Source organism: Gymnodraco acuticeps, unplaced genomic scaffold (assembly GCF_902827175.1).
Source record: "Gymnodraco acuticeps unplaced genomic scaffold, fGymAcu1.1, whole genome shotgun sequence".
NCBI lineage: Eukaryota > Metazoa > Chordata > Actinopteri > Perciformes > Bathydraconidae > Gymnodraco > Gymnodraco acuticeps.
Window position 1 is genome coordinate 483,018 of NW_022991123.1, and position 15,139 is coordinate 498,156.

General features: G+C 45.0%; 1 protein-coding gene across 1 annotated transcript in view; it reads left to right on the forward strand.

Annotated features, from left to right (window-relative positions):
* maml3 (mastermind-like transcriptional coactivator 3) overlaps window positions 1–14,761 on the forward strand; it is a 144,694-nt gene extending 129,933 nt beyond the window's left edge. Inside the window, exons 4-6 of the mRNA XM_034237092.1 lie at window positions 9,144–9,419; window positions 11,954–12,035; window positions 13,451–14,761. Coding sequence (XP_034092983.1) covers window positions 9,144–9,419; window positions 11,954–12,035; window positions 13,451–14,547 — 1,455 coding nt within the window. The 3' untranslated portion in view covers window positions 14,548–14,761. The remainder of the gene's footprint in view (window positions 1–9,143; window positions 9,420–11,953; window positions 12,036–13,450) is intronic.
* The last annotated feature ends 378 nt before the right edge of the window (window positions 14,762–15,139 follow it).

Sequence of the window (15,139 nt, forward strand, 5' to 3'; positions counted from 1 at the left end):
TTTTCTGACACTTGGTGAGTTCCCTGGAACACCGGGGACACATAGTCATGTATAAAAGACGTACAAAAGTGCATTTTGCATGATAGGTCACCTTTAATGCTTTTGTAACATAAACTACAAAGGCACTTGGAAAGAGGCGACCTCCTCCAAGGCCGTTTCCTGAAGTGAGAAATAACGCAAATGTGTGTTCCATGATTCGGTTCTGCTCAAAGATTTGAATGGGTTCTTTCTTGACCCAGGCTACACCTTCCCACCAACTCTTGCGTACATCGGGCCAGGAGTTCATTTTGTAATCCTTTTTAACAAATGAATCAATAAGCTAAACCAGAAACAAAACCTCCTTGGCAGAGATCATAAATAATGTTTGTGTTGGGTAACTTTGAATTAAAAGAATGTGATGCTATATCATTGCAAACAAGCATTAGCTGACAGGCTCGGTGCTGTCTGTGGGTGGCATCCTGTGTGTAGAGCAGTGGTTCCCAAACGGTGTGCCGTGAGGCAAGTCCGGGTGTGCCGTGGGATTTTGTGACAACCATACGTTATTATTGCAATATACAACTACACAAAAATAATTATTTAATTTTAAATTTACTATCAGTACTTTGTAGGTTTATATGTACGTAATCTGCGCGACTTGCGCGTCCACATCTCCACGTGCAGTGCTGCATAAACATGGCTGAGTCAGCGATAACTTTCGAGGGGTGGAGGTATGCCCATTATTTTGAGTTCGTCCGAAGAATAGACAGGAATGTGACGGTGAGGTGCAAACTGTGTCCAGGCCAGAAGCTGTTATCCACTGCTGGAAACACCACGTCAAACCTCAACAAGCACCTGCAAAGAACACATGCTAAGGTGAAGCTACCGCACACGCTATTTGTTGTTTGTTTATATCACGCAGTCTGTTCTTCTTCTCTGTCTTCCAGTTGTTGCCTGTTTTGAATGGCAAATACACACTACCGCCGCCTGCTGGTAAGGAAAGATATTGCCACTCACGCATGTGCAGTTCGTACGTGCTCGAGTAAAGTAACGAGTTACTTTATGTAGATAGTAACGAAGTAGTGTAATATATTACTTTTTAAAAAAGTAATATGTAATATATTACATTTTTTTAGTAACGACCCCATCTCTGGAGTTGGCGTTCTTTACTCTGGTTTACATGAAGAACAACAGGAGGTCACGGCTCTCTGTTGAACAGGACTTGCGAGTGGCCCTCTCCTCAGTGCCACCAAGGATTAAAAAAATCTGCGCGCCCCGACAGGCGCATGTATCTCACTAATTTGTAAATCGGCAAAATATTTACAATAGCACATGTTTCAATGCTGATTGCTGAAATGTTACATTTATAATTTGTAGTTCAGGACCATGGACAATGCAGCTTCCTTGCATTGACAGTTCTCTGTGCTGAATTTCTGCTGAGTTTCCTTTGCATCATTTTTTATTTTGTGACCTGTCTGGTTTAAATTAGTGTGTTGCTGATTTGATGAAGCCTAATTTGATAAAGTTTCAAATTAATTTCTGAAATATTTCGTTAATAAATATTTCATGAGTAATATAGTTGTCTTTGTCACATTTTATTTGGCATTAGTAAATAATTATGCACATTTACAGATATTTTACATGATATGAGTGATAACACGTGTTATAAGGGCTATTTTGCACAATAGGTGTGCCTTGAGATTTTTACTTGTCCTTTGGTGTGCCTTGGGCACAAAAAGTTTGGGAACCACTGCTGTAGAGAAATGCCTTGGTTAAGCACAGTGCCTCCAAACAGCAGGGATTCATTTACTTAAATTGATCCACTCCTGCGTGCCTACATGCATTTCACAGCATCCCTGCACGGCAACACTTTGGTTCAGTTATTGTGTGTGTGTGTGTGTGTGTGTGTGTGTGTGTGTGTGTGTGTGTGTGTGTGTGTGTGTGTGTGTGTGTGTGTGTGTGTGTGTGTGTGTGTGTGTGTGTGTGTGTGTGTGTGTGTGTGTGTGTGTGTGGTGTGTGTGTGTGTGTGTGTGTGTGTGTGTGTGTGTGTGTGTGGTGTGTGTGTGTGTGTGTGATGTGTGTGTGTGTGTGTGTGTGTGTGTGTGTGTGTGTGTGTGTGTGTGTGTGTGTGTGTGTGTGTGTGTGTGTGTGTGTGTGTGTGTGTGTGTGTGTGTGTGTGTGTGTGTGATTCAGAAATAGGCCAGTTAGGGTTTAGAGCAGAGAGATGTTAAGAGATTAAACAGACCTCTGTGGGGAGCAAGACTCCTCTCCAGCAGTTTAAATATAACTCTCTTCAGGGACAAACTGAGTAAGGGTGTGTGTTTGAGGGGCTGGGGCAGGAGGGTGGATGTGTTCTACACAACCGGTGGCTAAGAAATAAACCACTGGCTTCCTACTTCCACCTATCATGTGTGTGTGTCAAAGTGATGTATTCTTTACCTTTGGCGCTCTGGGGATAGTTTGATACTGTCAGGTCTGGCTATACCATCTGCTTGGGGTTAGTGTGTGTGTTGCGTTTCATCTACATGTTTTGTTATGGTTGTGTGTCAGGTGCTGTGTAATGTGCTCTAGTACACCACACGTTTTTTTTCCTTCATTGTAAATACAATGGCGCAGGAATGAGTCCTTAAAAATGTGTTAGCATTTTACCACATCCGGTTCACTCAACTCACAGTCAACAGTTGTTTTTGGCTTGTTTTTGGATGAGATTAGGATACTCATTAATGGCGCATTTCCATTGCAGGGCCTCGCTCGGCTTAGTACGGTATAGTTAGGCCTTGTTCGGCCAGGGTCACTTTATGCTGCGTTTCCATTACAGTTTAGTAGCTGAGGCAGTAACTATAGCAACGCAGTGTAGGCGGAGCCTTGACGTCATCTTCATCAATGAGAACCACAGAAAACCAACATCAGCCGTTAGCTGTTAGCACTCAAGCTCCTCATATCTGTTCAGAAACTTGACAAAAGTTAAACAAGTACAAACCACAGACTGCCTGTGTCATGGCGAATACAGTCGCTGGTTTATTTATGTCTGTATAGGCCGTTGTTGTGAGTGTGGACGATCGGAGCATATATAACGTTAGCTTAGCCAAGCTCCATTCAGAAAACACGCATTTTAAAAGGTTTTTCGGCTGCCGTCTGTCTGCAGACTTGTCAAAGCATTAATTCATGGTTTTTACTAACCGGTATCAGTATGTTGTTACTTCGGCATCATTTTGAAACGTGTATTACAATTAAATCACGGTAAAATATGTTCATTTTGTTGTAGTTGTAGCCCCCTTGCCAGCGATTCTCTCTCTAGTTTAGCATACTCAGCCAAGCTCAGCCTGGTTGTTGGCCCGGAAAGAACCTCGATTTTATGGGGCCAGAAAAACTGTGAAAGAGTACCCGCTAGCCGGAACTACGCCAAGTGGAAACGCAACCAAAAACGGGCCGTGCACGGCACGCTTAAAGCGTGCTCCGCCCTGTAGTGGAAATGCGCCATTAGTCACTTTAGGTACTCATGGCTTTTCGTAGACAGAGCCCTTGCGATGCTAAATTCCGGGTCGGCCTAAAAAGATACATCGACCAGTTTAAAATAAAGCGAAACATCCTTACATGGACAAGAAAGACTCAGATATCAACATATTTTGGTACAAATATCACAAACAACCTTTTCAGGAGCATGGATTAGGAATGAAAGGGTGATGCGGTGTACCAATGGTTGGTCTCCGTTGGAAAACCTTTTGAAGACTGCATGTATTTTAGTAGAATACTCATTCAAATAAGCCATGTAAACAGCTCAGTTGGAATAATGCCTATGGATTAAGCGTTATATATGTATGCATGTTTATGTTCTAGGTAATGAACATGAGTAAGCAAGAGCTAACAGTTATTACCTTTGCTAACACAACTTCAACTGTTTATAACAAATCTGGTTGACATGATGACATTGATATGGTTTTTGAATAAACATACAAAGTAATTTGTACATACAGTCATGGCAATTTCCATAAATATCATAAAAGACCTTTGTTAAAAAAAAAGTGTTTATATTAAGTTGCTGCTTTGATGCAAGCAAAGTTGTTGATTATGTTCATCTGTGGAGGTACCTTCAACCTGCATGCATAGACAGAAAAACGATGGCAGTTCTATTCGCCCTACATACATCGATTTATGCTATTTACACATGCATTGATTCAGGCTGGATGTGAATGGACGCTCTCTGGGAGGCATCAAGTACCATTACCACTGGTGTCTTATCCAGCATTATGATTTGCATATTTCTACACACGTGAGGCGTCACCAGCAGGTTCAGAGTGCAAGGTCAGCCAGTGTGAAGCTCAAGGACGTTCAGACATTGACGAACGCTGGCTGTGAAGGAGATGTGAACCTTTGACCTTCAGTCTTTACCTCGCTGCATGCATCTGTACCGCAAAGCTGCTGCAGCATCCTACCGTAAATACAGGGGGAAAAAATGGAAAGATTGCAGTCGTAGTGTGTGTAAGAGTCTAATGAAGCATCTCCTCGTCCATCCAGCCCTCACTCTCTGTTTCCTCTCTTCTCCTCCTCCCCTCCTCCTCTTCACACTCCCTCCCTTCCTTCTCTTACACAAGTGGGTGACAGATGTGAGCCACTCTGAAGAGCACACAGACACCCAGCACTCTGCTGCCGGGCGCCGCTGCTCTTTGTGTGTGTGTGTGTGTGTGTGTGTGTGTGTGTGTGTGTGTGTGTGTGTGTGTGTGTGTGTGTGTGTGTGTGTGTGTGTGTGTGTGTGTGTGTGTGTGTGTGTGTGTGTGTGTGTGTGTGTGTGTGTGTGTGTGTGTGTGTGTGTGTGTGTGTGTGTGTGTGTGTGTGTGTGTGTGTGTGTGTGTGTGTGTGTGTGTGTGTGTGTGTGTGGTGTGTGTGTGTGTGTGTGTGTGTGTGTGTGTGTGTGTGTGTGTGTGTGTGTGTGTGTGTGTGTGTGTGTGATCTTTATGCATCAACTGTAAGGTATCATGTAGGGCTCTAGTAGTCCTTCCATCTGTGTTTATCTGTGGCGCTTGAATGAGGTTGCATATGTTACACTTGGTGCGTGTGTGTAGTCTCTGTTGACTCTGTTTTAAGCTGGTATTTCTGCACAGTTGCAGATACATGTGGCCTCACTAATGTTGTTAGTATAATACTATCTGTAGATTTAGATTCCCATGGTGGCTCACAGGTTTGTTTCAGACTTGTGTGATCCAAACGTTTCTCATAACTCCATAGTGTCCAAGATCCATTTAATAAAAGGAGTGATGTTATATCCAGGGCTGCACATAACTTTGTTTCCCTAGTTCTCAAAGGAGCACCTGGAGATGTTGCTTGGTGCGCATCCTTAAAATGAAATAAACCGGACCTTTTGAGGGGTACTTGACTTTATGAATGGGGGGGGGGGGGTGCGCTAGTGAGCACGCTCATGAACTGTTCGCCGGAGCCTCGCAGCAGGGTTACTGTGCAGAGCGCATAAAGCAGACCCTTCACGCGATAGCGAGGGGTAGGGTGAGGGATCCCCCCATTATCCCTTATCGGTAATTCAAAAAAATGTTGTCTTAACTAAATATTCTGCCATATTTTTGCCGATTAGCCTTTCTAAAACCACTTTTTCACTGTGAAAAAAAAACTTTCACAAAAAACTGTTTGCTTTTCGATTGCCGCACCAAAAGAGAAATACCAGAACTGTACAATTCTCTTGAACTACCATAATGACAAAAAAGTTGTTACATTTGTTATAAGGTGATGACATCATAGATTATGAACACAATCTGTATTCAAAAACCCATGTTGAACGGGTGTTCCCCTTCTTGTAGTGTGTAACATAGGTTTGTGTGCATGTAAATGGTCTGCAAAGGCTAAAATCCGAGTTGGTATCCCTCACAGCCCCCCCTGCCTGGAACTCCTTTTTTTACTCCCCTAACATAGTGACACCACTATGCAACACTTGTGCTTCTATTGGCTAGCGCTCCAACACATTGTACGTGATAGGCTAAGGGCCGGGACATTTGGGACACATCACTAAGCGCCTGACTAATCACAACAGAGCCGGAGAGCTAACAATTCAGAGGGTGAAAAGAGGTGCTGCAGCACAGCCAGTATTAGAAAAATAAAGACCTGTTTTAAAAATGAAAGCGTCTAAATACAAAAATGTACCTGAAAATGAGCGTAATGTGTTAATCTAGGCGCTGTGTGGTCACTGGTTCAAACCCCCAGTTTATAACCATACTAGTGTATGCAGGTACACCTTTAAAAACACACACATTGAATACAGTAGATTCATATTTCCGCTCCATGAGACCCAGGAACGAAATCTCTCCCCCCCCACTCTCTCACTTACACACATGGACACACGCACACACACTTCCGCTCACCTCGTGTGTAATGTAATCACCTGGCTCTCCATGCCTCCTAACTCAATAACGCTGACAGCCTCCACCGCACGCACACACAAACAAACACACACATCCTCTGGAACAACCCCGACACATCTCATCCTCTCTGATCCCTACTACAAACTATTTGCTCGTATAGCTGGAGCTTTTAAAAGCTCCTCCTTCTGTTAGTTGGGAGTCTCGTGATCAGCTGATGACCCATTCCTCTTGAAGTTCAGGGACTTGCAGGAGCCGGTCCGAGGGGCCGCGGCTCTTTGTTACATTATTCAACCACATGCAGAGAGAATGGAAGACGCACTGATAAACAGAAACAGAAGTCAAATGTAGGATATTTGCGAGTGTGTGTTGAGGTTGACCAGGAGCGGCGGCCATAGCTCCTCCGTGCGCCATCTTCTCCTCGCCACAGCAACTGTTGCCAAAGTACCTGCTCCCCGCGATCCCACCTTTTACTCCTCCTCTTTTGATCCTCTTTTCTCCAAAACCCAGATCCGTCCTCCTTATTCCCTCATTCTGCCTCTTTCCTCAAACTGTTCTTTCTCCTCCTCAATTCATTTGAGGTTACCTGCTTTATATTCAATAAGCTTTATTGGCGTGACATTTCATTTGGTGTCGTTAGCAACGCTTCAGTGAAGTACTAATAACACTAAAATATTACCGTTAATTAATTAGCTCTTTTTCTTCTCTTTTAACCATATTCTGCTACTGTGCCACTTTTCTCTGCAACACACACACCACCCCGACAAACCAAACTCTTTTCTTCTCCGATAGTTCCCCCCCCCTCCTCATTTCCTTTCAAATCCATCTCTCTTCTGTACTTTCGTTCCCTGGCAATTGTGCGGACATGACTCAGGGCCCCCTGTCTGCAAAGAGAAAGAGAGAGATCCGGAGGAAGAGTGAAGAAAGGAGTTTGATGGTGGGGTGTTTAAGAGAGGAGGGAAGAAAAGAGGTAGAGTGAGTGGGGGGGGGGGGAGATCGTAGATCAGAACCGTCATGATTGAGCCATCTGCTGAGAGTGGGCCAGTGAGACTCAAACACACACACACACACACACATATGCATGTTTAAAGATCACCACTGCCACCCGTTGGTCCCTTCCTGACACTACACCTCTCCTTCCTCCCTCTCTGCTCCCTTTCACACCGTCTCACTGCCCGTCCAGTAAGAACACGTAGCTCTGAGCATCGATCAGTCTGCTCTTGCTGTCTGGTGAGCCGGTCTTAAGCAGCCCATTCTGTTAGCTCCACAGGGTTTTTTTGTGCTCTAATATATGAGGTTTATCTCCACCTAACTCCTTTCTAAGAAGAGCCGAGCCTCAGTACGGATTATGAGGCTTTGGCTCTTTCAAAACATATTGAGTATGTGTTACAGACTCTCGCCAGTGCTACAATGTGCTGTACTGTAATCCTGCTATTGCTGTTTCATTCTTGCCCTGCAGTTAAATGTGATTTGTTGTACACTGTCTGTTCCTGTGGGTGGCTGTGTGTTGTTGCATTCTTATGTCTTTACTGGCCTGAATCGCTCTTTCTTCTCCTCTCTGCCGGCGGGGCCCTAAACGGTGTCCACTCTCGTTCAGCTGCCTAACCTTTAATAGATTCATAAACGCTCCCCTCCTATTGGTCTGAGCAGGCCATTTCATCCTATTAGAGATTAGCATACGGCTGAGTGGCGGAGGAAGTGCTCTTTATATGCTAATGTGCAGATAATGTATGCAGAGCGGACCGTCCAATGCCCCCATTGGGAGGACTCGGGGTGGCCCGAATCTTGAGGCAGTCCTGTCGCTATCTTTTGTTTCACTCCCATTCACAAACAGCTGTACTGTGTCTTTGTGAGCTTTCATACAAAACAAGGGATGAATACGCTTTTATGCCTGAAACATACTGTACAAAGGTGCCACTGTCTGTGGAATCACCGCTGGTAGTATGCTTTCCTTTTGTACCTGTGAGAAGAAGCAGTAAGGACGGCACTAGTTAGTCAGTTTAAAATGGCTTTGCTAGTTGTTGTTACGCAGATTCAGTTATCTTGTTTTACTTGGCTTTACCCTTTAGCTATACAATCATTACATAGGACTTTAAAGCAATTGTTCAACATTCAGGGATATACAGTGATTTGCTTTTTTTTGGCAAAGTTAGAGTTGGAAAATCCATACCTCGCTTATATCTGTATGATAAATATGAAGCTAATGCTAGACGGCAGTTTTCTTAGCTAAGCGCTAGCATTGGAAATGTGTCCAATGGAATAAAGGATTATTTGTATTTGTCAATAATCTGTATATTATTATCTTGATTAATTGATCAATTTCTTTGTCTATTACATTTTAGAAACGGTGAGAAAAATGACGATCTGTGTTTCATCAAGCTTAAGACACATATATGTCTTGTTTTTTTAGTATACTGTCATAAAGGAGTAAGGAAACCTAGAGAATGTTCACATACGAGAAACTCTAATAGCAGAATGTTTGCGGACATTTTTAAGGAAACTATCCAAACAATTAATCGATGATTGGAAACTTTGCAATTAATTTTATAGCTTACAACTAATTGTTGAATCTTTGCACCTAGCTGTTCCCTACTTTTGTCCATTCACTATGCTAAGCTAAGCTAGCCTGCTGCTAGGTGTAGCCGTGTGTTTAACTAAAGAAAATGAGTGGTGTCATTTTTTTTCACCTTCAACCCTCTTGGCCAAATCAAATTAGCAGACATATCTCAAGGTATTGAACTATTCGCTTTCCTTTCTTGATTGCTTAACAGTGGATCTGACCAGCTGCCTCTCCTCTCCTCTATACAGGAACAAGGTGTGGTGGGAATGTCCCGACCGCCGGGCGCCATCCCGCCTCCTCACCCTGCTGGGGGCGTGGCTTCTGGGGTGGGGCCCAACCAGGGTTCGGGGCCTCCTCCGGGCTACGTGGGCAACCAGCAGCAGGCGGCCATGATGAAGCAGATGATGGCAATGGAGCAGGAGAAGAGGGTGCAGATGCACATGATGGAGCAGCAGAAGCAGCAGCTCTTCAGGGAGCAGAGGCAGCAGCAGCAGCAGCAGCAGCAGCAGCTACTGGCCGAGCAGGTGAGGGTCTTTAAATCACTTGTGGCATGATGGTGGTGTGATTTAAAAAACAAAACACAAGGCCTGTGTCATGCTGTCATGCGTTAAATCTATTTGGTTTTGTTCATGCAGTCTGTATATGTGTTTGTGTGCAGCTCATCCTCTCCTCTTCCTCACTGTTGTCTGGTTGCATGTATAAACCAGCCCCCTCTTCACGGCTTCCTTTTCATCTCTGCAACGTGTGTCTGTGCGTGTGTGTGTTTTAATTGTTGCCACATGCCGTCTGCTGTGGTAATGTGCTGTTTTCTTTTCATTTCTCTCTCTGAGGGAATCAAGTGTTAAAGAGTTCTGAACTCTGAAGTCACCACCCACTATGTTGGTTTTAATTGGATCTGCGAAAACATACACTGACTCACAAATATAGGTGTCTGAGAGGAACCAGTCCTGCTGTGGTTGAGCGGATGTTCTTAAATGGATAACCTACGTCCATTTTAGATGAGCAATACACCTTCTGCTTCCCAGGCTAATATTAGCTGCACTTTACACTGGTGGGATCCAAAATAATGCAAACCTAATGTTCTATAGCTGCAAAACAACTACTGTAGAGCATCAGGGTTTCCTATTCCTACATTGATCAGTTATGGACTTGTTTATAGGACAGCTTTTTGCAGATACTGTACACAAATATAGTCCTGAAAGCACACATCTGTCTCAAATCTACTTTACCTCACGTCTGGTTTACTTCTGCTATACCAAACATCTGTCTTGCTTCTGCTATACCAAACATCTGTCTCACTTCTGCTGTACCAAACATCTGTCTCACTTCTGCTATACCAAACATCTGTCTCACTTCTGCTATACCAAACATCTGTCTTGCTTCTGCTATACCAAACATCTGTCTTGCTTCTGCTATACCAAACATCTGTCTTGCTTCTGCTATACCAAACATCTGTCTCACTTCTGCTATACCAAACATCTGTCTCACTTCTGCTGTACCAAACATCTGTCTTGCTTCTGCTATACCAAACATCTGTCTTGCTTCTGCTATACCAAACATCTGTCTTACTTCTGCTATACCAAACATCTGTCTCACTTCTGCTATACCAAACATCTGTCTTACTTCTGCTATACCAAACATCTGTCTTGCTTCTGCTATACCAAACATCTGTCTTACTTCTGCTACACCAAACATCTGTCTCACTTCTGCTATACCAAACATATGTCTCACTTCTGCTATACCAAACATCTGTCTCACTTCTGCTGTACCAAACAGCTGTCTTGCTTCTGCTATACCAAACATCTGTCTTACTTCTGCTATACCAAACATCTGTCTCACTTCTGCTATACCAAACATCTGTCTTGCTTCTGCTATACCAAACATCTGTCTTACTTCTGCTATACCAAACATCTGTCTCACTTCTGCTATACCAAACATCTGTCTTGCTTCTGCTATACCAAACATCTGTCTTACTTCTGCTATACCAAACATCTGTCTTACTTCTGCTGTACCAAATATCTGTCTTACTTCTGCTGTACCAAACATCTGTCTTACTTCTGCTGTACCAAACATCTGTCTTGCTTCTGTTATACCAAACATCTGTCTTACTTCTGCTATACCAAACATCTGTCTTACTTCTGCTACACCAAACATCCGTCTTGCTTCTGCTATTCAAAACATCTGTCTTAATTCTGCTGTACCAAACATCTGTCTTACTTCTGCTGTACCAAACATCTGTCTTACTTCTGCTACACCAAACATCTGTCTCACTTCTGCTACACCAAACATCTGTCTTACTTCTGCTATACCAAACATCTGTCTCACTTCTGCTATACCAAACATCCGTCTTGCTTCTGCTATTCAAAACATCTGTCTTAATTCCGCTATACCAAACATCTGTCTCACTTCTGCTACACCAAACATCTGTCTCACTTCCGCTACACCAAACATCTGTCTCACTTCCGCTACACCAAACATCTGTCTTATTCCTGCTATACCAAACATCTGTCTTACTTCTGCTACACCAAACATCTGTCTCACTTCTGCTACACCAAACATCTGTCTCACTTCCGCTACACCAAACATCTGTCTTATTCCTGCTATACCAAACATCTGTCTTACTTCCGCTACACCAAACATCTGTCTTATTCCTGCTATACCAAACATCTGTCTTACTTCTGCTACACCAAACATCTGTCTTACTTCTGCTACACCAAACATCTGTCTTATTCCTGCTATACCACAGTGGAATTAAATGATGAGATATCAAAATTCAAACGTTAGGTCGGTTCCTGTATTTATAATTGTTTGACAATAATAGTGTGTTTTCAGAACATAAAAACATGTTCTAAAAAAAACCTGAAAATAAGTATAACATGTCTCCTTTAGATAATAATATTTTACGTCCATAAAATCTTTTGACCTGTTATTTCGGTTTGAACCCCATTGCTAACTGGGTCCTATAATGATACAAAATATTGGATTCATGGAATAGAGATGAAGTCATGTAAGACGTTTCTGACCTACCCTTTTAACAATTGTGTTTGTGTGTGTCTAGCTCCAACAGCAGCAGCAGCATCTCCCCAGGCAGATGGGCCAAGGCCAGAGGAATCCATACCCCCAAGTCAATCAGTACCAAGGTGAGAAACACCAACACCTGCACCCGTTTCAACTGTCCAACAAATCACACAATTTGTGCAAAAATGGAACCTTCCCCATAGATTTCCTAATAAACGAGTCAAGCCCTGACCTGAATTTGCCAGCATGTTATTGATGACCACGTTAGTGAACGGATTTTTGGTAAATCAGTTCCTAGTCCTTTGCAGGGCATCCTGACGCACATGCACACTTGGTCTGCAACAAGTATGGTTTACATGTTGGAGAGCCAAGACATTTAACAGCTTTTACAGTTCACTCTGTGACATATTCACACACAGATAGACACGTAAAACATGTATGCAAACAGATGCGCTGTGCATCACCCTGAACCAAACCCTGCCTCTGTCCGTCTGTCAGATGCATCTGTTGGCGCTCAGATGCTCTTCAGCCTCTTTCTCTCCTCTCCCTTTTTCTCGCTCCCTCCGAAAAAAAAAATTACAGAATATTCCTGCTCTGCCTGTTACCACGGCAACTTGTCTGTCCTGGATCCCCTAGAGTTCCGGTGAAGTCAGAGAGATGGATGAGAGGAGGGAAGTGGGAGAGAAAGGGGGGAGGCTGGCAACAAGAGGAATAGGTAGATGGTCTGCTAGGTAGAAGAAGAGGTTGGGAAGAGAAATAAAGAGAGACGGGGATGGAGAGATGAAGAAAAATACAGAAAGGGAGGTGGAGAGTCAAGCTGAAATGCCATTTATAGCCATCAGAGTCTGTCTGCACATCTAGGATATAATATAGAGAGGAAACTCTGGCCTAGAAATGTATCTGTAAGTTCAGCTATCCTGCGGCGCAGCAGTGATTTAAAAGCCATTGCAATCAGAACATAATTGTACGCTTTTTATATACATGAAAAGGTATATGGGATACGTGTGGCAATTGTGTCTGGTTACATTACCTTACTCGTTTCCTTACTCATGAGTCTGGAGTGTGTGATCCTCTCCGTTCCGACTCCTCTGTTGAAATACAGTCCGAGCTGGGAGGTGAGGGATTAGTGGAATGATGTCAGGAGTGGGTTTATTAGAAGATTTGGAGCCATTTCCACACTAGCAGGCAGACCTCCTCAGCTCTGGCACTGCCGAGGCTCTCTCTGGGAAAAGTGGAGAAGTGAGGTGCTGGTGCTTTAGTGTGTTAAGTTTGACTTTAGCCTGGTCGGATTTGAACTTCATTTGGAGAGAAGTGTTCCTTTCCAGAGTAAACAGGTTGTCACGGAACATAAATCGTTGCCTCCGCTCTGACGTCTTACGTGCCAGTTGGTGATTTAAGTGAATCAAGCATACAGACTCCAAAGCTGTTTCACAAAGCCCAACTCCTTTATTAATTCTGTCTCCACATGCCTCTCTATTTCTTTACCATCTCATTGTCTTTATTCTCATCTTTAACTCTTCTGAATCTCCTCCCCTAGGTCCTCCTCAGGATCTGGCCTCAAGGAGCCAGGCTCTCCAGAACATCCGGGCTGCCCGTCTCCTACAGCAGCAGCAACAGAACCAGCAGCAGATGGTCCAGATGGGTTCTGTCCAGGGTCAGGGGGGCTCCGTGGGACCGCAAACTGACATGGGTCTACCCTACGGCAACCAGGGGTCCAGCCAGGGTTCCCTGTACGGGCTCAACCCCTCCATGAGCCAAATGATCCACCAGCAGCAGCATCAGAGCCAAAGTGTCCAAGCCTCCATGGGTCTTCCACCGCAGCACAACCCGGCCGGGGGGCCGCCCCGGCAGGCAGGTGCAGGTCCTGGGGTCGGAGGGATGCCCGGAGGTCCCGGAGGTGGTGGAGCCGGAGGGTACGGAGGCCAGGGGATGTTAATGAACTCGATGACACAGCAATCCCTGAAAGGACCCCCGAATGCCAAAGCACAGAGACTGCAAAGCATGCTGGGAGCAGGAGGCGGAGGCGGGGGGATGGCGGCGGGTGGCTGGCCACAGCAGCAAGGACAGAGTCTGCAGGCCTTGGGGGGAGGAATCGGAAGGACTACAGGAGGAGGGGGAGGGGACATGGTGGGGTTCAGGTCTGCCCAGGGTTATGGGATGCAGCCGGGTCAACCCCAGGGCATGGCCAAGCAACACTTTCAGGGTCCGGGCCAGGGCATGAGCCAGGGAATGGACCCCAGGGTGGGCAACCCAGCGGCGGGGATGGGCGGCCCAATGATGGGCCCTCACATGGGCGGTCAGCCAAGGACCAACCAGCCCCGGCCAATGGTCATGAACCAGGGAATGAACCAGGGGGTGATGGGCCAGGGGATGACTGGGATGGGGGGTTTCGGCCCAGGCCCTGGGGGGCCTGGGATAGGGGCAGGGGGAGGAGGGGGTGGACCCTACGGACCAGGGGGAGTCGGGGTTGGAGGTCAGCCACCGGGCTACCAGAGGACAGCCAATCAGGACATGTCATCCTATGGATATGGGGGCGGGCCCTCAGGGGGAGGAGCCTTCGGATTGGGCGATGGCTCAGGGGCAGAGCTGGACTCAAGCGATGGTTGGATGGAGGAGTTTTTCCCAAACCAATAGCCAACGGGAGATGAGTTTTTACTGGATGAACTAAAGTCGGACAAATGCTAAAAACCTGAGAAAGTAAAACAAAAAGGATGACATGATGCAGACTGGCATGTTATTGTTTTCTAAAACATGAGCGTGTGTGTGTGTGTGTGTGTGTGTGTGTGTGTGTGTGTGTGTGTGTGTGTGTGTGTGTGTGTGTGTGTGTGTGTGTGTGTGTGTGTGTGTGTGTGTGTGTGTGTGTGTGTGTGTGTGTGTGTGTGTGTGTGTGTGGTGTGTGTGTGTGTGTGTGTGTGTGTGTGTGTGTGTGTGTGTGTGTGTGTGTGTGTGTGTGTGTGTGTGTGTGTGTGTGTGTGTGTGTGTGTGTGTGTGTGTGTGTGTGTGTGTGTGTGTGTGTGTGAGACATGGAGAAAGCGATTATTAAGTCTTGTGCATATTAATGAAAAACCATAATAGAGATTAAGAGGTGTGTTTCATTCCTTTCCCTTTTTTCTCCGCAAAATGAATTGTTCTCATGTTCCAGTGTTTGAAAGCGAGCCCCGTTTACACCGCAACACTTGCCGAGCTTCAGTGGGGCTGATTGAACACAGCAGACTGATGAAGGGGA